We start from the raw sequence: 22402 nt of genomic DNA, 5'->3' as shown, positions 1-22402 counted from the left end.
TATGCCCCTTAAAATTTTTGTCATATTAGTTTTTAATATTTGATCTACACATTGCACACAAATTACACTGAAGTTTTTTTGAAGGCTAATAATATTTTTTACACAATATGATGTCACAGTGTGCTGTCCACACCCTGGAGTACACACCCTGTCGCTCTTTAAATTGAATTGTTTTTGGTCATTATTGCAAAGTTCTTCCGTCGCAGAAAATCTTGCTGATGAGTACATCAGACTAAGAATTATTATAATATTAAAGGATTTGAATAGGACCTAATGTTGTTAATATAAGAGGTACAATGATTTTTTTTTCTTTCACAGTTTTTAACGTACATGTATTTGTATTTGTACATGTATATCTTATCTCTCACGTATCACAAAATCAAAACCTACAGCCAGTGAATTTCCACCCTTCACTCTTATGATTTCACTCTTGATATGTGAATACTTGGACTCCTGCCAAGATGATCGCGGCATTTTTTGTTTTCTATTTTTGGAAGAGCTTCCATTACATTTGGATTTTCTTCGCATGTTGCTGACACTTGTGAAACTGATGAGTCAGTCTCCCCAGCTGGGAGCGAGAGGCCGGGAAACACGGTCTTTCACTCCCACAGACACAGGTGGACTTGAAACTGGCCACGCCCCACTCCCAGGTGAATCCACCGTCACCACGAAGCCAGAAAGGAGACAAAGGTTTCAGCTGTTGCATCCTCTCCGACTGCAAACACCAGGTGAGATATGGGACTTTTGATCCTAGGAACAATTATCTGATGGAGATTTGTGGATTGAGATCGTCTGATGTCTCCTTATTATGTCAGAGATAATTCCACTGTGAGGTTTTGTGGCACAGAATCGCTCAGGGCGTGTTTGGCTTTAAGATGCCTTGTTCGACTTGTTGCCTTTGGGTGGTGTCGGAAATATTTTGATTACCTAACGTGGAGATAAATACACCTGAGAATCATGTGAACATGAGACAGACAGGTGGAGCACATATAAGCTGTTGAGGTGTTAAGGTGAAGAGGGTGGAAGCTGCACGAGCGACTGATGCTGACAATGATGTGCATATTATTGTTTTGCATTTTATGTTGGCTCAGTAAATAATATTGCATGATCCAGTTACCACCTAATTGACATTTTAGCACATATTTTCTTTCTTTCCTTATTTTGTAATAATATTGTTTTGCACTGTTTCTTTAAAACCACATTGCAAAGGCAGTGCTCCTGTGTAGTTTGACATATTTCAAATGGTTTTATTTTATTTGTTGTAAAAAATATGAACAGTATTTTTACAAAATAAATGCTGTTAAACTATGTGTGAAAAATGATAAATTTGTAATTATTATTAATGTGGAGATGACATATAGGAAAAGTCCGTTTTCTCATGGCACTGAGATGTAAATAAACTTACAACTTGTACACAACCAAAACAATGCAAAAGCACTTGTTACTGAGGGTGTCGAAGATATGGGATTTCTGAGTTTTTGAAGAGCTCTTGAACGCCTCGTCTGTGCAGATGTTGTGTGTGGGTGTGGTGAAGTTTTAAAAACTCCTGGGAATGTCGTGTCAGTGAAGGAGCCGGAAATTGTTTTGGTCTCCAAAGCGTCTCCAAACCTTCGGTAGGTGAAACCGTCTGACACTAAAGTGATTTAGTTTTTTCGTCTTCAGAGGCGTTTTTAAAAAAAAATATTATTTATAATACACCGTCCATTTAAATGCCGCTTTGACTTTTGGCTTTGACTTAAGCTGGCTTCAGCACACCAGGCTGCAGATTTAGGAAATGTCTATAGCTGTACTTCTCCAAATGTTTCATGCTGAAACTCAAAGTGACCCCTTGGACAGACATATTTCTTCCTGTAGAAACACTTAAGACTTCTACTGCTGTAGTGACACTTGGTTTGATGAGTTGAGGCTGTGTTAGCTTCCATGAACAGAGGTGTAAAAACTCAAAACTCCCAAGTAATATTCAAGTATTGCATCTCTATAGTTTTTGAGCTTTTTATACTAAAGAGTCATCATTTTGTGCTTCACTGAATTGCATTACTTTTGATTGTACTGCATATGGCTGGTAGTAGTTTGCAGATAAAGACTAAAATGAATTGCTTAAAGTCATGTTTCAAGCAAAAATGCCAAAAATGTGAAGGCTCCAGGATCTGAAATGTTTAATGACATCACCTCATGCTGTAGGATAATGTGATATACATTTTTCACCTTTTCACTGTTGTTTTATAAACTGAACAATTAATCAAGACTATAATTGGTAGATTCATTGATAAGGAAAATGATCATTAGTTGCAGCATTACAACTAATGATTATCTTCTCACTTATTATGTCTTGTATTGGCTAACCCATTGTCCAGAAGTCAAAGATATTCAGTGTACTATCATAGAAGACTAGGATAATCTTAAAATTATTTGATTTTTAAAAATCTGGATTGAGTATGTATGTATTTATTTACTTGCATGTAAAATAATAAATATATCTAATAACAGATCAGTGACAGGCCTGGGACTTATTTAGTTTATAGTTCAATTGAATCGAATTTTTTTGTACCACAACTGTTTTAGTGTAATTTAGGCTTAAAATTCTTCCATAAACTGGGGCGTGCTTACGTTGAACGACAGCCCCATAGACAGGCACTGGCAGTTAGCTCTTTGCTAAAGCATCGGCTGGGCTAGGCGGCTACCTCCAGAGGTTGACAGGGGCTGTAGTGTCCGTGTTTGTTTGCCAATGTTCGGATAGGTTTTTGTGACTATAGGGCATGTTGTAGTGTAGACTGTACTAACCGACCGTCGAAGGAGTTTGTGTTGCAGTTTTTTCGGTAAGTAAATTTCTCACTATTTTACCTGGATGTTTGCGCTAATTAGCATGTATTAGCATATTTTGCCGCTGGCTTATGACTTAATTGCCGATTTATGGTCGCTGCTGATACAGATAGAGGACCGGAGAAGCTAATGTTAGGAACGCTGTTGCGGTGTGTTCCGTGCTCTCAGAGTCCGTTTATTGCGGGAATACTAGGCTACAACTTTATTTCGTCTCATTTTTCCGACATTTCATGGACGGAGCAGCTCCGTCAGTTAGCGGCTGCTGTTGTTTGTGTGCTGCTGTAACTGTAAGTGGATAGTGGATGGAGGCAGCGGTGAAAGCCGGTAACTATTAAATATTGCTCCGAGCTAAGTGGCCGGGTTGTCGGCCGGCTGACCGCGACTGACCCGTAGAGTAACCGCCTCTCCGCCAAATATGGAAAGTACACTCCCACTAAAATCCAAGATGGCGCAGCTCAAATGCCCATGGTTTGGTCACAAAACCGACTCCCGAAACCAGTGGGTGACGTCACGGGAGCTACGTCCATGTTTTATACAGTCTATGGACCTGGCATAGTAGGAAACGTACAGGTGTTAACTAATGTCATTAACGAACTTTAGCAAGGGCTCTGCTCCATTTTGGTGTCCCAGTAAACCAGCTCGTACATTTCCAGAGCTGTGCCACTAATTCTATTCTAAATTCTACTCTAAATACTCATTTCCAGGCAGGTTTGAAGTCTGATGCACAGTTTGAAGTCTGATGAAGACAAAGCGGACAGAGGAACTGGTCACAGCTGCAAAACTTTAAAACAGATTGCAGATTGTGGTGAGCCAGTTTGAGCTTGAGAAACGTCTTGGAAGATGAAACACAAGTACTAAATCTTTGGGAAAAACATATTGCCTTCTCTGTTGTTAGCACAGTGTTTCCTCTTTGTATAAACTGTACGTACGTAGAGTTAATACTTATATTAAAAACAAAACAAAACCATATGCTATCAACCTCTTTTTCTTTTCTTCAATTTGTATTTAACATAACCTGCATACTGTTAGTATTTAAAGTAGCATTAGGACTTTGCATCATTGGGCCCTGGAAGTGGCACACACCTAAGTAAATGCAGCTGTAATTAATGTTATTGTTTACACCTGTGTTTTTTTCCCCTCTGTCTGCTGTGAAGAACAGTGCTCAGTACATCAGTGGAAGCTGGTTTCTTACCACCAGCTGCTCCCCAGCAGGCATTTAAAGAGGCATTTAAAGCTGATGATGCTCCAGTCTCAAACCAGCACTAACATAATTGGTCATATTTAACAATTTCATCTCTCTTTGTTGTTTTTAACAGGCAGGATGGAGGCGTGTATGATGAAGCCAGAAGTCAAAAACAGACCAAAGCCGGTGAGAACTTCTTTCGCTAACACAGAAAACAGTCCACTGATAGTGTACAGTCTACAAACAACCTCCAAAATAACATACACACAATGCTGTTTCATTTTTCGTAACACAGTGAACACTCAGGTCTCACAGTGTCTTGTGTTTTCTTCTGTGTTTGCAGCCTAAACCTCCTCCAAAGCCTGCTGAGGTACTGTAATAAACCCAGACCTTTGGTTGGCTGCCTGACAAACTTAATAATATGTTTGCATGTTTGCTGAAGTGAATGTGAGGTCATATCACAGGTCATCATGTACCTAAGGATGTTGCTTCAAGGCTATACACTGTAAAAACACTGTAAATAATGAAATCTGAAATGATCTTTACAGATTAAGCGAAAGGACCCAGAGAGCCTGGAGAAACCAACTCCTGTGGTGCCTCCACGACCTACAGACACTGTAAGTCCAGCACGAACAATGTTTTCCTCTTCGGTTTACGTGCACAGAAGGTCTAACTGCACCATAGCATGCACTAGTGATCTTTCACACAGCGGTGGTGATTCTCTGAAGGCCAAGCGTAAATGTAATTTTCGGAAATTGGTCTTTGTTCATATATTTTCCTCATGTATCCCAGATTTTACCTTCCTCTGAGCAGATGTGGTGAGCCAACGTGCCTTAAACATCTGGTACCATTTAAGTCAGGGTTGTAGTTTCCATTCTTTTTTCCACTCACTCTTTTTTTTTTTTTTTTTAAGTATATTGAATGTTAATTCAAGCTGATTTATGTTATTAGCCACTGGCAGCTTCAGTATAATAATATCAGAACAAACACAGGCCTTCACGAACTTACTGGTTTTAACCTGACAAACTGGAATCTGAACATTATCTGCTTAAATAGATAATTTTGTGGTTTGGAGTCAGTGTGCAGGCAGAAATCTTTTCACTGAACCTTACCAAGAAAACAACATGTTCTCCCCGTTGTTTTCTCTAAGCATTTTTCATACATTTTCACTAAATAGTCACTCAGTAGATGGAGAGGAAATAAGAACAACTGACCACTTTAGAAAATTAAGTTTGATTTGCAGTTAGACTCAACTTTTTAAAACAGAGTTTTGTTTTTCTGCCCAGGAACTGACTCATACACAATACAGAATGAAAAGAACAGCAGCAAACAATGAGGTATTTACTGCATTTGTTTATTATTATAGTTTTAATTGCTTTGGTTTTTTTTTTAAGTTTTATTAAATGCTATGACTCATAAAGAGACAGAGACACATTGAGGCTGCATGTGAGACTTATCTGAGCTCATTTTAAAGACAACCAGATATTTCTTTATTTCAGAACAAACAGAATAAAGGGTGGCTTAGTGGGAAAGATGCATGTCATGTTTTTGCTTTACCTTGGACAAAAATAGAAAAGTAAAAAATATATAAGATCTGTAGCCTCTTGTGAAAGATTATTTGAAGATGTGAGTGGCTTGCATCCCACAGAGGGTGCAGAGGGTGTTGTATTAAAACATCAATATATTTATTTAATGTGTCTTTCATATTGATTTTAACTAATACTCTGCATTTGTTTACTTTTATACCTTGTGTGGATTATTATGCAAAAAAAAAGTGTATTACCACTTCTTTCCGTCTGTGTCAGACAAATAGAAACTTAAAACAGGGAGAGACAAAGAAGAAGTCATCTGAAACTCCTGTGGTTCCACCCAGACCCACAGACGAGGTACAGTACACCCAAATACTCAGTTAACACACAACAGCCAGCGATGCAGTTAGACATCAGCTCAGCTTCGACACAGGAAGAGTTTCTAAGGGTTAAATCCAAGTTTCAAGACAAGAGTGTTGTGAAAATTATTTTTTAATTGAACTTAAAGGGAATCATTGATGCCTGGAGGCTGGAGTTTAGTGTTTACAGTTACAGTTTACAGTAAAGAATCAGCCTGGGCTACTCAAGGTTTCGTGTTTCGTGTTCTTTCCTGTTTCACATATCTATTGTTATTGTTCCCACCTGGGCTTTTTGCATGAGTGTCTTTTTTTTCTGTGCAGGAACTGAATGCAACCAGCAGATACAGCCAGCGGAGGAGGGTACAGACTGAGGACACAGAGGTAAGCAAGTACAAAAACACCAAAATACCACGTTCCTCCTTTCTTGTTTTTATAAAAGGCAGAGTCGACCTCCTTCCTCTTCCTCCTCAGAGCTCCAGAGAAAATGATCAACCAGAAGCTGCTGAAGTTCCCAAAGATGAGGCCGATTTCAAACAGGTACCACAGCTGGAAGTATTTGGCTTCCAGTTCCGACTAAATCTATCAACAGCATATACAATGTCTTCCTCTTTATTTACACATGCTTTGTTGTAGAGTAATCCGTCGGTCCTGACTGGAATGTTTCGCCGGAGCCAAAAAGAGAAGATGCCCACGTTCACTGTAAGCAGTTCACCTGCAGCTGTTTTTCACATAGTAGATACGTAAAGCAGAATTTGATTCGTGATTGTGAATCAGCTGTTTTTGAATCAGTGTTTGTCTGATTTCTGTCTCAGAGTTATGTGTTTGACGACTGCGGCGTAGAGGAAGAAACTGGTAACGTCCAGGCAAAACAGGCTCCTGGCAGCAAACCGGTGGGTGTACATGTGTGTCTATGTGCATGCGTGTTCATGTTCATGTGTGTGTGTTCACGTGCGCTGACATCATCAGCTGGTTTGTGACATGTGACTGTGGTTGACAGGGCGGTCTGAAGGGAGTAATGAAAGGTTTGCAATTCAAGTCGTCACCAAAGGTACGAAGCACCAGGTCTGGTTTGCAGCTTTGTGCTGGTGGTGGAGCCTCTTTGTTCACTTTGACTCAGAGTGCAGTTGTTTTCATGGTGGTGGTGGTGACTGCACTGGTTTTTGTTTGTTTATTCTTCTTTGGATTGATTTGATTTTAAACATATTAAAATGTTTAATCTTTTTTTTCAAAGTTGTTAAAACTTTCACGTCTTACAATATAACTTTTATCTTCTGGATTTTTATAAAAATATTTTTTGTTTTTTAGATTTTTAGTGTTTACTTTTTGGCTTTTCTGACCGTCGGTGTGCTGTGGGTGGTCTCTGCCCTCACCTCCTGTCATCTTTCCCCTGTCGACTCACTAAAACAGGCATAAATGGCCAATGAAAAAAAAGTAGAAAAGGTTATGTCACTGTCAGCTCAAACTTTCACAGTGGTGCATTATTAGGTTTTCATTCATGCCTCAAAATCCTGTCTTCATTTTAAAAGACCATTGTATAGAACTTAATGGCATCTAGCAGCGAGGCTGCAATCTTCCTCCCACTCTCTCTCCTAACTTTCCATGCATGTTAATGTTGTTTAATCTGTTGCATTTGTTAAGCAGCTGTAGGTATAATCAGAGCGGTGAAAGGTTAGAGGAGGATCCTTTTTAATCCTGGAGACAGTTTGAGATGTAAATTACATGCCATTTTAAGCACATAGGTTAAATGTTAAGTGTCTTCTATTGTCAAGTTGTGTTCATTTAAAAATTCACAATGGTTATGTTGACCCGTCTCTCAGGCCAGCAGAGATCCAAGTCCAGTTCCCAGCACAGAGGAAGGCGTCTCAGAAAAGGAACAATCCACAGAAAAAAATGAGCAAGGCAAAAATGCAGAACCCAAACAGGTAAGAGATCAACAGCAGCATTGAAATCTGTGACTGCTCGTGGTAACAAGCCAGTTCTGCTTCCGCTTTTCCAAACAAACTAAATCATTGTTGAATCCCTGTTTTGGTGCATAAGTGACAGAACAGCAAAGTGGAAATTCATTCTTTTGAAAATCTAATTGATTAATCTAATTTTCTAATTAAAAACGCTCAAACGAAAACTTCCAAGTAAACTTCTTTTCATTGCACAATAAATAGCAGCTTGTTATTTTCAGAGGTAAACTCACTGGTGATTTTTTTTTTTCTCCACATTTCCTCAGGACAAAGGAGGTCTGCTGGCTGGGATGTTCCGGAAAACACCCAAAGAGTTGTCTCCTGCGCTGACGGTAACATCATCTCTTCGGATGTTTTAATCTGAACGTCCAGTTTTGATCTTTTCCAGCCAGCTAACTCGTTGTTTTGTGTTCATTTCCAGGTCAGCAGAGCGGACAGTGATTCAGAAGATGGAGGACAAGACGAGAAAACCTCTGCACAGCCCCATGTTAGTCTTTAGTGTCTTCAGCAAGCAGGCAAACTTATAGCTCTTTACAAACAGAAACTACACAGTGCTTTACATTTTCAGTTAGAAAAGCTCTAAGTTTTTATATGAAATTGGCTTCCGTTTGAAATACACGCAACTAAAATTAGAAATTGTTCTTCATCAAGTTTTGCACCTTTCTCTTTAAAAACACAGGAAAAGGGAGGCTTCTTCTCCAGCATCCTCAAGAAATCCAACAAGCCAGCAGATGAGACACCTGCACAGGTGAGCTGGCAAAAACGACTTTCTGCTTCTAAAAATACAAATCTAAAATGTTAAAATAGTTAATAGTTAAAATAGTTTGACATTTTGGTAACTACAGCTCGCCTGGCTCTGTCTAACAACTTCAGACAGAAGCAGGAATTTGGATCTATAGTTTTGTCATCTTTTCCAATATATTACTCTGATGTTTCAGGAGGATCTGAGCGCTCACAGTGAGCTGTCGGCCAGCAGCGACAGTCTGTCTGAAAACAGCAACAAGGTGAGCGGCTCTGAGTCACAGTAACTGCTGTGAGAGCAGCAGAGATAAAGCTCTCTTTATTTACAGTGTACACATAGACTTACAGGAAAAAAACAAAACAAATGCATGTCATCAACCTGACCTTGATGTGAATAAATGTACCATAACGGATCATGTGTGAACTGTTCTTCTGTCTGTTTTAGGAAAAAGGAGGAATATTCAGCGGGATGTTCAGGAAGTCTCCCAAACCAACAGATGCTGCTCAGACCGACGAGGTGATGAAGACGAGAAAAACAAAAACAAAAAAACAACAACTGCTGAACCATGCCAGTTTATGTGCTATGACATAAGTTGACAGATTTATTACGCAACTCCCCAAACAAACAAAGCCAGTGAGGTCACATCATTAGTTTAACCCTGTGGCCTGATAATCACATTGAACTTGGTTGTTATGTGTTTCAGGACCAACAGTCTCTGCACGATGATCTGTCAGGCAGTAACGATAATCTGTCTGAAAACTCGAAGGTGAGCTCAGAGGCATTCATCTGCGAAGTGACAGGATTATGATGCAACATTATCATTATTGTTATTATGCAACAACCGCTAACAGTGTGTGAATTAATTGGTCTGACGTCACCAGGAAAAAGGAGGATTTTTCAACGGGATTCTCCGCAAGTCTCCAAAACTTCCTAGAGAGGGGGCACCCGGGCAGGTAATGTGTGAGCAACTGAAATTTTAACATTCATAACAACTGATTTAAAAAAAAAAAAAGTATAATTTGACTTTTTTTGACAGGAATTTACCAAAAAAATAAAAAAACTCTTTAATGTCAAAACAGATTTATTTTTATTTATTTATTTAACAGAAGTATTGTCAATTAATTAAAAATCTATCATGTAAAATAAGTGATTGCATAAATATTCACTCCCTTAAAAGTGAATTCAACAGAGGTCCAGACAATTGGTGCCAGTAATCTCACAATTAGTGGAATGGAGATCACCTGAGCGCAGTGAATGTGCCTCAGGTGATTGTAGTATAAAGACACCTGTGCCTGAAGGTCCAGGCACTGGTCAGTCTGTGTTCCTGGCTACAATTACACTTTTGTTGTCCTTCATATTTATTTACCTTTAGACATCATTAGAAATGTTTGTGGTGCTTTTGTTAGTTTATCACAGGAGTGAAAACTGAACTTGTGAAGTGCTATGCATCAACAACATTTCTGAACATGTCCACCTTCTGATTTAGTTGACTTAACAAACATGGGGACTTGTTGATGAACCTTCTGTCATATTTGACTTCGCTGTTTGTGTTTCTACTTGTGTTTCAGGATAAAGAGTTGCTGCAGAACGAGCTGGCAGCCAGCAACGAGAGTCTGAGTGAGAAGAGCAACAACACTAAAGTAAGAGATGTTTAGAGTTCAGATTTTTTTTTTTTTTTAACAAACTGAGAAGGACTTCCTATCACTAGCTTTTTAATAAGGTCTTTGCATCTTCCTCTTCTGCATGCAATATTATAACCTAACCTGTGTTATTTAACCTGAGGCAATGAAATAAGTTCTATAAACCAACACATACTGTTTGACTTTTTTCTTCAGGAGAAAGGAAACGTTTTCAGTGGGATGTTCAAGAAATCTCCCAAACTGTCAGAGAGGCCACGGCTGGAGGAGGTAATATATTTACAAACAGCAAACACCAGACTTCAGAGAAAAAAAATTCTAATTCATAGTAAATGATTCACACCAGCTTCCCCATCCCTCCACAAAGTTCTGTGTAAATGGGTTCAGTACTTTTTGTATAATCCTGCTAACAATTAAACAAACCAGTAAAAAGACAGGAGTGAAAACATAACCTCCTTGGATTCAAAAATGTCCCTAAATTACCGATCAGCTGCTTGGAAACGCTAGTTGTGCAGTGATGAGGTTATTGCGACACATGTAAACATATTCCTGAATTCCTGCCTCCACCAGTTTTGTTTCTGCAACCGGTCTCATGTCAGCATGTGAGTGCACTCAGTGTTCATGTTCACACAGGTTGAACACATTTTTTTTTTGTTGCGTTTAGGGCGCAGAGTTGTCTGGTGAACTCTCTGCCAGCACCGACAGCCTATCAGAGAACAAGGTGAGTCTTCATGTCAGAACTGACACACGCCCACTGAAACTGCATGAATCACCGTGACGGACGTGAAAACATGTCTGAGTTCAAGTAGCTGATGCTGTGTAGGTGGAAGAGAAGGTTCCCAAGAATTTTTCTCTCTTCTCTCTGTAGGAGAAAGGTGGTTTGTTCAGTGGGCTCCTCAAAAAGACCAAAACAACCAGAGAGGTACTGTTTCTGAAACACACCTGTTGTTTCTGTGTAGACACTCTGAACAGACTGTGAACACTATCCAAACCAAATCCAAAAACAAAAACAGCAGCTCTTTTGTGCTCCTGACACAGGGAGCGCTCCATAAACCAAACTGGCACGGAGCCGGTTTGTGCCTGTTGGATGTGTTTTTCATTCCATTTGAATTTGGCCCACAACAGAGCAACATTTCCTGAGAACCAGCAGGCTTTAATGTTTTGTATGGTTACTTTGAGAGAATGGAAATCTACCTTCCTTTTAAGAAGTGGCTTGTTGAAATGGTTTCCTTTCTCATCAAGCAGGAGAATAACTTTATTAATGTTAAAACATGTCGCACAACTTGTCTCATTAAACTTTATTCACCAATATCTTGCCTCCATCAGGATGGTGTCTGAGTCCGTTTCCTTGTATACAATTTGTCATGTGATCAGTGTCTCATCATGTCAGTCACATGACAGCATATCTTAGCAAGGCTGGATTTTCAGCCTACAGCTACAGGCAAAGGAGGCAACAGCCCAGGAGCCCCAAAATGACTGTGACTGTACTTGTTCTAGAAGTTCAAAAAAAAAAGGAATAAACGGCTCTGTTTGTCTCGTAAACAAAACGCCACGTGCACCAACGGGCTCGTAAACAGCACAGTCCAATAAAAACCCTTTTTCACACACGTCACTAAACTGAATCCTAATAAAAATATTCTGTCATGTCTTTGCCAACACTCAAACACAAGCAGTAAAAAGATGAAATAGAAGTTTACCGCAACGTCTTCATCACCTTCTACTGTGTGACTGTCAGCTGATAGAGATTCAGCGTCAGACCCTCCCTGTCATATGCCGCCTGCTCCCCGTTTAACCCTGTTTCCCTGCCCTTGCTGCTGCATGAACGTGTGCATGACTAAATGGAAGCACAGCCAGTACGACACGTGTTCCTTGTATGTCCACCAGTGTGTTAAAAAACTGTGATCCAGGAAGAGCAGAAGATAAAACATGACACTGTGAAAGCTCCTCTTTGTTTTCTGATAGTTTTGCCTCTTGTTTCAGGAGAATCTGTCGACACAGAAAGATCTTTCAGGCAGCAGTGACAGTCTCTCTGAGGCTGCCAGCACTAAGGTCGGTTTGGTCATTAAAAAAAAAGAAACACTCGACATCTCAAAAGTTCCTTTGTTCTAACTTCAAAGCAGAGCTACAAGGCAGAAATAAACAGAAGTAAAACCTGGATTAGATCTCATTACTTTGAAATGAAATGTAAAGTTAATAGCATTTTTAGAAATGGAAACTGTGCACAAAACCCCCAGAAGCTATTATAGCATTTACAAAAATTCTTCGTTTATCTGTTCTGTATTGATTGTGTTTTTTTTGTGTTTTGTATCTAGGACATAGATGTAAAACAAAAAAAAAAACTAAATAATTTTCCTTTCAGGAGAAGGGAGGTGTGTTCAGTGGGATGTTCAAGAAGTCGACCACACTCTCAGACAGTCCTCCCACAGAGGAGGTAAGGAGTGTCTCCTTTTGTTTTCTGGTCCTGTTCATCACTTTTTTAAAAAACATTAGATCTGTGTTTTTTTTTTGTTTTTTTTTTGTTTGTTTTTTTTTTGGTATGTTTTTTTTTTTTTTGTTTTGTTTTGTTTTTTTTTGGTATGTTTTTTTTTTTTTTTTTTTGTTTTGTTTTTTTTTGGTTTGTTTTTTTTTTGGTTTGTTTTTTTTTGGTTTGTTTTTTTTTTGAAAGTTGCATGTTGCCAAAGATGTTAGACGGTAGACTTGTGACTAGAAGGTTGCTGGTTTGAATGTCAGAGCCAACATAAAGAACTTTTTGTGACTGGTCTGAACAGTAGACATGCTTTGCATTGTGATAGACAGTAGCAGCAGTAGTTGTTGATACAGACAGCAGATGGAGGGAGAGAGGGATGACAGAGGGAAGAGTACCAGGCTTGGATCCAACTGAAACAGTGCAGTTATGTTTTGCTGCTCGTCTCGTGCCCAAAAACAGGATTTGTTATGAGCAAATGTGTATCTGCTCTTTTTCCACCTGAGAATTTAATATTTTATAAAAGAGTGATGTGGCCCATGTTTCAGACGAGGGCGCCAAATCTTTTGTTATAAAACACTGTTGAATGAAAACAGTTCTTGACCTGAGGCATTAACTGTAAAAGACCAGAGTCTCCTCAGCTGCTCTGCATTTAGATTGTAGATCTCTGATGTGCAACAAGCTGTAATTCATTTTTAACTGTTTCTCAGGAAAAACAGGTGCTAGACGATGAACTGTCAGCGAGCAGTGAAGATCCGTCTGAGAACAACACAAAGGTGAGCTTTTCTTTTTGTTTCCCTTTTATTTTTAACAGCATCATTTCAAAACTGTCCCGTTTCTTTCTCCTTTAAGAGCGAGTGATGATGCTTTTAATGTGTGTTTCAGGAAAAAGGAGGAATATTTAGTGGAATATTCAAAAAGTCACCCAAACCGACAGAAGCTGCTCAACCTGAGGAGGTGACCGAAGGAGTCCTTTTCAAAACATGGACCTTTTTTCACTTTAATGAAATCCAGCTCTTAACTTGTGTGTCTTTATTGTGTTGCACTTGTCATCACTTGAAGGATGCTTGTAAGACTTCTATGATAACATTTAAACTGTAAAGCCTCACGACCTCCACCAAAGACATTATGTTTTTTTTTTTTTTGTTTTTTTTTTGAGATATCTGAAACTTCCGTTCTAATTTTGTGGGAAATTAGGAGTAACAATGTGTAAGTGATTAGTTTTTGGTGTAGATTCACTCACTTCACTTTCTTTTAAAGGCACTGTTAAAGTTGTGTATGTTTGAACAGTATCCCTGTTTTCCTCACCAAACACTGCACTCAATAGTTGGATATTATTGTTTCTACCATTTAAACTGATTAATTCTTGTAGAAACTATGAATAATTGCAATTATGAATACATTTTTTTTGAGCCAGAGTTGACTAATTGTAAGATATTGCTCAAATTCTCTGTAATATTTTAATGTGCTGACATGTCAGAGGACGAAATTTGTTAATACATTTTGTTTGTTTGTTTTACAGGATGAGGGTCTGGATAACAAGTTCTCAGCCAGTACTGAAAATTTATCGGAGAACAAACAGGTCAGAGATTTTAAATCCATGCTGTTCGTTCACTGTTCACTGGTCCGGTTTCATCCTAAAGCATTTTTTTTGTTTCTTTCCATCAGGAGAAAGGTGCAGGACTGTTCAGTGGACTCCTCAAAAAGACTCCCAAAGCATCAGGGGAAAGGACAGAGTCACCGGTGAATAAATGTTCCTGTCTGTTCCTGTCTGTTCAGTAAACAGTTATAATAAGCCTCCATGCATTTTCACCCATTTCACGCCGTATCCATTTCTCTGTTTCAGGACACAGAGGCTCAGAACGAGGTGCCAGCCAGCAGCGATGACCTGCCTGAGAATAACACGGCCAAGGTGAGCTGTACAACACAACACAACACAAACATGTAGGTATGTCGTCAGAGGGAACGTTCACTGACACCATGTTATTTTTAGGAGAAAAATATCTTCAGCAACATGTTTAAGAAGCCACAGAAACCAGCAGAGGGCGCTGCAGCAGAAAAGGTACAGTGATTGAACCAGACATTATTAAAATCTGCTGCCCATCCTGTGGGAGATGAAGTGGATGTTGATATTTGCTCGTTTCTGGTTTGAATTCAGGAGCAGGAGGTGAACAGTGAAAATCTGCTATCGGGTAGCTGTGAGAATCTGATTGTTCCGAAGGTGACTCCATCTTAAAAAGAAAACAACTCTTTTATTTTGTTTAGTTTTTTTTTTGTTTTTTTTTGTTTTTCACATTAAAAAAAAAAAGTTGGAATATACAGTATATAACCGTTCAGGCACATTTTTTTTAAACAGCACTAAAGGACTAAAATTATTTGACTAACTAACTGAAGCTTGTGTTTTAGGAGAAAAAAGGAGGCCTGGCTGGCATATTCAAAAGATCGGCCAGCATCGAAAACCTGTTTGACGAGGTCAGTGTCCGTCCTGTGCGTATGGCTTCACGTAGATGTCCTCTGTCACAAACAATAATAACTCATCTGTCAAAAACTCTTCTTCATCTCCGTCTTTCACTGAGTCTGAATAACAGAAGCGTTTTCACACTTCCCAGGATTACCTGGGTTTTTGATTATTTGGACTGTATTAAATGTACATTATTACATTTAGCTTTAGCATTTAGATTCCATTTCCTGGTGGCTTAACTTGTCAGTGCATTGCTTTTTGGCAGCTGTCCTCTGGGGTGTCTTTGAAGTTACCGCTGAGGAAGCATTTAAAACTGTTCCTGCTCAAACACACGACAATAATCTGACACACATGAGGCGGCCTGGCTGCCTGAAAGGGAGAAAACAAATCAACAGCGTGCTTTGAAATATGGTTGTCAGTCATGTTTGGTCTTTGAAGTGTACTTTTACACTCCCTGCAGCCATTTAAGAGAAGATCATCAAGCAGATTTCCAAAACTGAACTCTGTAAATGACTGTATTGTCCCAGGGGAAGACTTTTTATCTCTGGTTCAAAACTTTTCTCATCTCCACATGGATGGATTATGAGTCAGTGTAAAAGTCTCTCAAATCCTCCTGCATGAGAGCAAGAGCTCGTCTTTTTGGTTGTTTTGCATCACTTTGTGGTGGTTTGGCGTCTCTGTGGTTTTTTACTTTTGTGCGTGTCTCTTCGTAGTTGCTTTGCATTTCTTTGTTGTCATATTGAGTCTTTTCATGGGCGCATTAATTCATCCACGCATCTGCCTCTTTGCATGTCAGGAGAAAGGTGGACTGTTCAGTGGACTTCTCAAGAAAACACCTAAAGCGTCTGGAGATGAGGCAGCTGCAGAGGCGAGTGCACGACTAGTTTTAAGTTTGTCATCGTCGGTGGCGACTGAAGCAAATATTTTCTTAGCGTCCGACTTTGTTGTTTTTCAGGACAAAGACGAGCAGAGGGATCTGTCAGCAAGCAATGACAGTCTGTCAGAAAACACTAACACCAAGGTACTGTGTCCAAAAGTGTTGGTTTGGAACCAAATCAGGGATGTCAGCACTTTAAAATATTACTAAATATTTATTTTAATACACTGAAGCAGAGAACACAGAAAACAAGTTTGTGTTTGTTTCTTTCTGATACATCGTGAACATACTTTTATCATTTCATACATCATATTTATATGACTATACACATACATACACACATACAAACATATGTACACATATATTTACATGTAAATGTGTCTGTTTTAAGGAGAAAAGTATTTTCAGCGGGATGTTTAAGAAAACTCAAAAACCAGCGGAGGGGACAACAGATGAGGTGCAGTAACAAGCTTTACATAAAGTTTACATTATATTGCACCATTGACTGTTCTTTGTATTTGTGTTGTTTTTTTTTTTTTTTAATGTTTTTGTTTTCTGTTGTGTGTATTCAGGAATCAAACACAGGCGAGGATAAGCAGTTATCTGGCAGCTTGGAAAACCTGTTAGAAGCAAACACATCAAAGGTGCAAACGTCTGACGATCAGTCTCAGCCTGTCTCTCTGTCCTGATGCTGATTATTGATTATTAACGTGTGAATGTTTGATATGTTTCAGGAGAAGACAGCAGGAGGACTTGCAGGAATCTTCAAAAAATCTCCCAAACTGGCTCCACGCTCGGTCACTACTAAGGTGACTAAATAAACTGATTTGTTTTTTGGGGTTTTGTGTTGATATAGTTGTCTGTAAAATGACAATGAGTCAATCAAGTCAATCTTATTGCGATAAAATTCTTCCCAAAACAACCTTCACCAAACATGATAGACGACAAACTGTTTTCCAGGATCCACTCAGTGACACAAAGGAGCTGTCCACCAGCTGGGACAATCTCGCGGACGCTGCCGAGGTGAGAGCTGCTTCAGAAAAAGTCTGTGGATGCACTTTGCAAACAGTAGAGCAACATTGATACTGTAGAGTAACAGTGTCAGTGAACTGTCATGTGTGTTGCCTGCAAACATTTGAATACTTTTCAGAGGCTGACCACACAAAGAACACATGGCTTCATAAAGGCAAATGAATCTCAGCGCACTAGACCTAAATGTGCAGAGGCTTCTTTTCTCCAGACATTTAAACTAGGTTTTCAGCATCAGTGTTTTCTGTTTTATGTTCAAATTTAAAGATCAGATTTTTGACCCTGTGGCATACTTCGCTGCCCAGTTGTGAGATGTTTTCCAGGTCAGTGATAATAAATGAAAATACAAACTTTTTTTTTTTTTTTTTTTTTTAAAGGAGGATCTGTCTGCACTTGGTGATTTGTCTGGCAGTAACGATAATCTTTCTGAAACTGGAAACACTACAAAGGTGAGTCTTGTAGTGTGTGATTGTGTGAACACCATTTGTTTTTTGTTTTTTTTGTCTCTCTGTGACTTGTATAAGTGCTTTGTGTTTTATATTTTAACAGGAGAAAAAAGGAGGGTTCACAGGGATGTTCAGGAGGACGCCCAAACCTGTGGATCAACAGGTGCGATGTTATCAACACACAGATGTATTTATCAAGTTGTGTGCCAGGAACAGTTTTTGTTGTAGATGAATTTCCAGTCTGTGCGTTTGAGATCAGTTTATAATGCTAATGATTATAAGAGATGCAGTAAGAGTTGCAGTGTGAGCAAATTAGATGATCACTGTAAACTCCTGGATCGCCTCCACGTTTCTGTTCAGGTGTTCAACAAATGTTTCTTCCTCCCGCTGCAGGAAAGCGAAGACATGGAGGCACCAGAAGGAGGTGGGCTGAGGCGCAGGAGGACGATCAAGAAGAAAAGACGAGTGAGTTGTTTTACAAAAACAAAACATCCTGACAGTATTTTAACAGATGCATTTAATAACGGAGGGATATACACATACACATTTTCTTACTTTCTTCTCTGGTTTGAGCTGTGAGATTTGGTCTTTGAGATCTTTTCCAACTGATATGAACTTTAATTTATTTGTTCATTTTGGATTTCCTCAGGTTGTGTCTTTCCGAGTCAAGAAAACTCTTCCCAAAATACCCAAGCTTAATTTATCATCACAGGTATGTTGATTTTTACACCCTGCTCCTCTTCTTTAGTGTTAGTGTTAGAGATCTGAAATTTAAACATACAGACATGAGTATAAACATGTTGAACTTTTTTTTCTTTTTGATTGATTGATTGAAAACTTGAAGTTCTCAGATGAGCTTGTTACTGAGTCAATGACATTAATCGTTCTTTTATTTCCTGCACAGGCTTCAGATAAGATGCCCATCGTTGAGGAGACCGTGGAGCTGCAGGAGCTGAGCCCAGCGCAGGTGAACATTAGGATATTATAAAGTAGATATACAGAAAAAATGTTTTAGTGGGGTTCACAAAAAAAACTCAAAAACCCTAACCTTTCTTGGGTGATAGTGTGACAGACGGATAAAAAAAGGTTAAGAGATTTATTGTTGTTTTTATTTTCCAGGAGAGCACAGTGGAGGTTCAGCCTGTAGAGATGGCAGCTTACCCAACTGAAGACAACCCTCTTGAGTCTGAGGAGGTTTGTTTTAGTGTTTATGTAAACGATTTTTTACTCCATTTGTGCAAGAAAATAAGTGGACAAATGTCTGTGTTTTCAGGAAAGCGATGAACTGATGGAGTGGTGGAACACGGTGAAAGGTTGGTGTAATAGTGTTTTGCTTTCATTTGTAAAGGTTAGCATCTTTTTTTGTGTGTTTAGATTTGTGTATTGTATTTCACCACTAAGGGAAAGTGTGCAAATCACTGCCTGCATCCACAAGCTCAATGCAATGTAAACAACATAACAGATAAAAGAAATCAGCACTAATAACTAAAAAAAAAACTCTGTTCTATGTATTATTTCTGCTGTGGGTGTCCAGGTTGGACGGAGTGGAACGAGACATCCAATTTCCAGGCGGACGAAGAAGAAATGTAAGCAGAGTTTCCTTCTTTGTGAAGGAAATTGCCAGTCTTGACTTTTATCTCATGCTTGCTGCTCTCGCCTCTCTCTCTCCAGGGCTATGGAGCAGGCAGCTGACCGTGTCTACATGGCAGCTCGTCTCTTTGTGCGTCTTTTCAACCAGCGGGGCGCGTCCTTACAGCATCACATCCTGGAGCTTTTGGCTCTGGCTGACGCCGCGGATCAATTCCACAAGAAAACAGTGACGGCTGCTGTGGGCGGAGGGGTGGCCAGTGTCGCGGGCAGCGTGGCTACAATCACAGGGCTCATTCTGGCGCCTTTCACTTTTGGTGCCTCTATTATTGTCACGGCAGTGGGGATCAGTGTGGCCACCGCAGGCAGCATCACATCAGCAACGGCTAACATCACAGACACGGTTCACTCTAACATGGACAGAAAGAAGGTGGAGAAGATGATCCAGGGCTACCAGGAGGAGATCAAAGACATCAGGGAGTGCCTGGAGTTCGTGCAGGTGAGGAAATGTTCGAAATTTCGATTTGTCTTTCTCGGCTGGTGCCATCATACGGGTCGAGGGCTGAGAAATTGTAATGCAAAAATGCTTGATAAATTATATGTAGCTGACAAGTGTTCTCTCAATCAACAAATCATTTCAGAACTAATGAATGTTAAATAGAATAGAAATACATGGGTTGAATTACTGGGATTTCAGTTTCCTGAAATTCTCTGGTTTCTTAGGAAAATCACTTGTGAGATCTTGAGGTATAATCCAACCTAAACTGCCATTGTTACCGGCAGTGTTTACCCTCTGTTCTTATCTCTGTGCCTCTTGTAGGAAGGTATGGACACTCTGCAGGAGTGGGACTTTGAGAAATATTCTCAGAGTGCTGCCAAAAAGGCTCTGAACCACAACATTAAACATGTGATGAAGGAGGGCGGCCGCGCTGGGAAAGCCCTGATGATCAACACTGACAAACTCATCAGCACTGTGCAGGTTCTGGGCGCTGCAGGCGGTGCCGCCAAAGCTGCCCAGGCCATCAGCGTCACCACGGGGGTCATGTCGGCCCTCTTCCTGGCTCTGGATGTTTTCTTCCTCGCCAAAGATTCCCACGAGCTCCGCAAAGGTGCCAAAACCAAATTTGCCAGCAAGATCAGGGATGTTTGTAAAGACCTTCAAGATGGTCTCCTGGAGCTGAACAAGGTAAAGACGCAGCTGCAGAAAACCATGGACGGCATCGAGGTGGAGGAGTACGAGGAGATTGAGGAGGTGGAGGTCGAGGTTGAAGACGATTTGGAGTCGGATCCAAAGAAGCTGGCTGAGCTGGAGCAGGAGCTGGACCTCCTGGAGGAGAAACTGGACAAGAAGTTTGAGGAAGAGCAGAAGAAGAGTAAAGAGATTGAGAAGGGAGGTCTGAAAAGTATGAAGGAGGAGAAGAGTGTGACGGAGAAAAGAGATCCAGAGAAAAAGGATGAGGAGGAGGAAGAAGAAGAAACAGAGGAAGGTGGTGCAAAGAAAAAGGGAAAGAAGGAAGGTAAGAAGGACAAAGGGAAAGAAGGAAGCAAAATTGAATCCAAATTAGTGAAAATACCTGATGAGGACAAAGAGCAGAAAAATGAGAAAACTGGCAAATCAGATAAAGATGAAGCTTTAAAGGAACAATCTCAGAAAGGAAGCAAAAAGGACAAAGAAACTGAGAACAGAATAACAGCTGGAAAAGAGAAATACGACAACAAGCAAGACAAGGCAGAAGAAGACACTGGTACAAATAAAAAGATGGATGAAAAACAGAGAAAGGTGGATGTAAAAGAACAGAGTGAAGTTGAGAGCAAATCAGGTAATTTAAAACAAGAGGACAGGAGCGGGAAGCCGAGTTCAGATAGGGTCAAAGCAGAGAGAGAAAGTCAAAGAAGCAAGAGCAGCAGAGGGGATGAAATGGGGATAAAGCCTGAGTGGAAAACAGGGAAAAAAGAGAAAGAGGACGAAAGTGGGAGTACGAGGAGGCATAGCAGCAGAGGTGACCACGACAGCAAAAGGGGGAGTAAACATGAGATAAGAGAGACTGATAAGGAGAGAGGAAGCAGCAGCAGAGATGTGGAGAGACTCGCTAGAAAAGAAAGTGACAGGACAGAGAGGGGGAGTAGGACTGAGGAGGAGAGAGGAGTAAAAGACTGGAGAGCTGAGATGACAAAAAGTAGGGAAGAGAAGAGAGAAAGTAAAGGGGGAGGGGCGAAACAAGAAGATCATGGGAAAAATGATGTGAGGAAAGAGTCGCATCGAAGTCATGAAACTGCGACGAGGAGGGAAAGAGGGTGGGCGAGCGGCAGGGAGGAATCAGACTCACCGAGGAGTCACTACAGGAGAGGGACGGCCCCGCCAGACGAGAAACGAGGGAGCCGAGTTGAGAGCGCGAGAGGGCAGTTTGAGAGAGCAGGAGGTGAGGAAGGGGAGGAGAGGAGGAAGAGGAGAGAGGATGGAGAGAGTTGGAGGAGGGACAGAGATAGGAAAGGAAGTGACAGAGAGCATGAACACCGCAGAAGATCTCGATCCAACGCTCTGCTGGAAGACGGGCTGTATATTTAATTTTAATGGATGTTATTCTATGTTTTCTTTATTGTGACCAAATTACATGGAAAAACCAAAATCAACAATGTGTTAATTCGCCTCTCACAGGGCCGTGTGTGTGTGAAATCGTTTCAGGAGTTTATTAAGCTACCGCCACCTTCAGTGGATATTACGAGAAGAAGCAAAAACAAAGACTCAGGATTCAGTGAGAAATTTTGGCCCATTTCTAGAATCTTGTGTTAAATTGAGTGGAAAAATATTTATTCTATAATAAATAAAAAATCAGATACCAGGTTACTACAATGCATGTAAACATGTTCTGTGATTATCATAGTAACCTGGTCCTTCATATGTTTATGGTGATGAAGCAACACGTCCTCTCTGGGACTCTGAGGCGTTTTTAACAGGCAAAACTGGTCAAACAAATTATTGGTTTTTGTCTTTTCATGAGATTTAAGTTATTTGACTGATCCTGCACAGCTGCAGTCTGTGGCATCTGCGACGTTATCAGCTTAATCATGTGATGTTATAACTTTGTGTTACAAATGTCATTTGTGCCATGAACATGTTGCTGAGAAGCAGCCAACGTTCCCTGGTTTTATTGAAAAGGGGGATAAATTTAAAGCCTCTACACATAGAGTTTTATACACTTCTAGTAACTGTAAATATTCTAAAATTTTTCACCAGCCAGCCATTTTCAAATCTGTCGAAGAAGGAGAACATCTGTCTTCTTTTCACTACTGAAAGCTGAAGCTCTAGTTGCTT

General features: G+C 40.1%; 1 protein-coding gene across 1 annotated transcript; it reads left to right on the top strand.

Moving 5' to 3' along the window:
- Nucleotides 1-526: 526 nt before the first annotated feature.
- On the top strand, nucleotides 527-21886 carry LOC121193781. The gene is made up of 49 exons (XM_041056246.1): nucleotides 527-728; nucleotides 4137-4189; nucleotides 4347-4373; nucleotides 4552-4620; nucleotides 5290-5340; nucleotides 5809-5889; nucleotides 6213-6272; nucleotides 6363-6428; nucleotides 6525-6590; nucleotides 6704-6781; nucleotides 6889-6939; nucleotides 7709-7813; nucleotides 8113-8178; nucleotides 8268-8333; nucleotides 8526-8594; nucleotides 8785-8850; nucleotides 9033-9104; nucleotides 9292-9354; nucleotides 9470-9541; nucleotides 10157-10228; nucleotides 10424-10495; nucleotides 10890-10946; nucleotides 11094-11147; nucleotides 12206-12274; nucleotides 12585-12656; nucleotides 13400-13465; nucleotides 13575-13646; nucleotides 14212-14271; nucleotides 14358-14432; nucleotides 14536-14601; nucleotides 14683-14751; nucleotides 14848-14910; nucleotides 15096-15161; nucleotides 15947-16018; nucleotides 16106-16171; nucleotides 16419-16484; nucleotides 16600-16671; nucleotides 16762-16836; nucleotides 16988-17050; nucleotides 17434-17505; nucleotides 17606-17665; nucleotides 17896-17967; nucleotides 18152-18214; nucleotides 18407-18469; nucleotides 18622-18696; nucleotides 18776-18815; nucleotides 19037-19088; nucleotides 19174-19588; nucleotides 19910-21886. Exons 1-49 carry the CDS (start codon nucleotides 527-529, stop codon nucleotides 21653-21655), a joined length of 5388 nt encoding a protein of 1795 aa, XP_040912180.1. The 3' UTR covers nucleotides 21656-21886.
- The last annotated feature ends 516 nt before the right edge of the window (nucleotides 21887-22402 follow it).

Source organism: Toxotes jaculatrix, chromosome 14 (genome assembly GCF_017976425.1).
Source record: "Toxotes jaculatrix isolate fToxJac2 chromosome 14, fToxJac2.pri, whole genome shotgun sequence".
NCBI lineage: Eukaryota > Metazoa > Chordata > Actinopteri > Toxotidae > Toxotes > Toxotes jaculatrix.
This window is presented reverse-complemented; position numbering and strand designations above follow the sequence as displayed.

What these genes read in the sequence shown, in the direction of transcription:
- LOC121193781 (XM_041056246.1), top strand. Translation starts at nt 527, where the DNA reads ATGTTGCTGACACTTGTGAAACTGATGAGTCAGTCTCCCCAGCTGGGA. An exon ending in TGTCTGAAAACAGCAACAAG is followed by an intron (nt 8,851 to 9,032) that starts GTGAGCGGCTCT and finishes TGTCTGTTTTAG; the next exon opens with GAAAAAGGAGGAATATTCAG. An exon ending in AGCTTAATTTATCATCACAG is followed by an intron (nt 18,215 to 18,406) that starts GTATGTTGATTT and finishes TTTCCTGCACAG; the next exon opens with GCTTCAGATAAGATGCCCAT.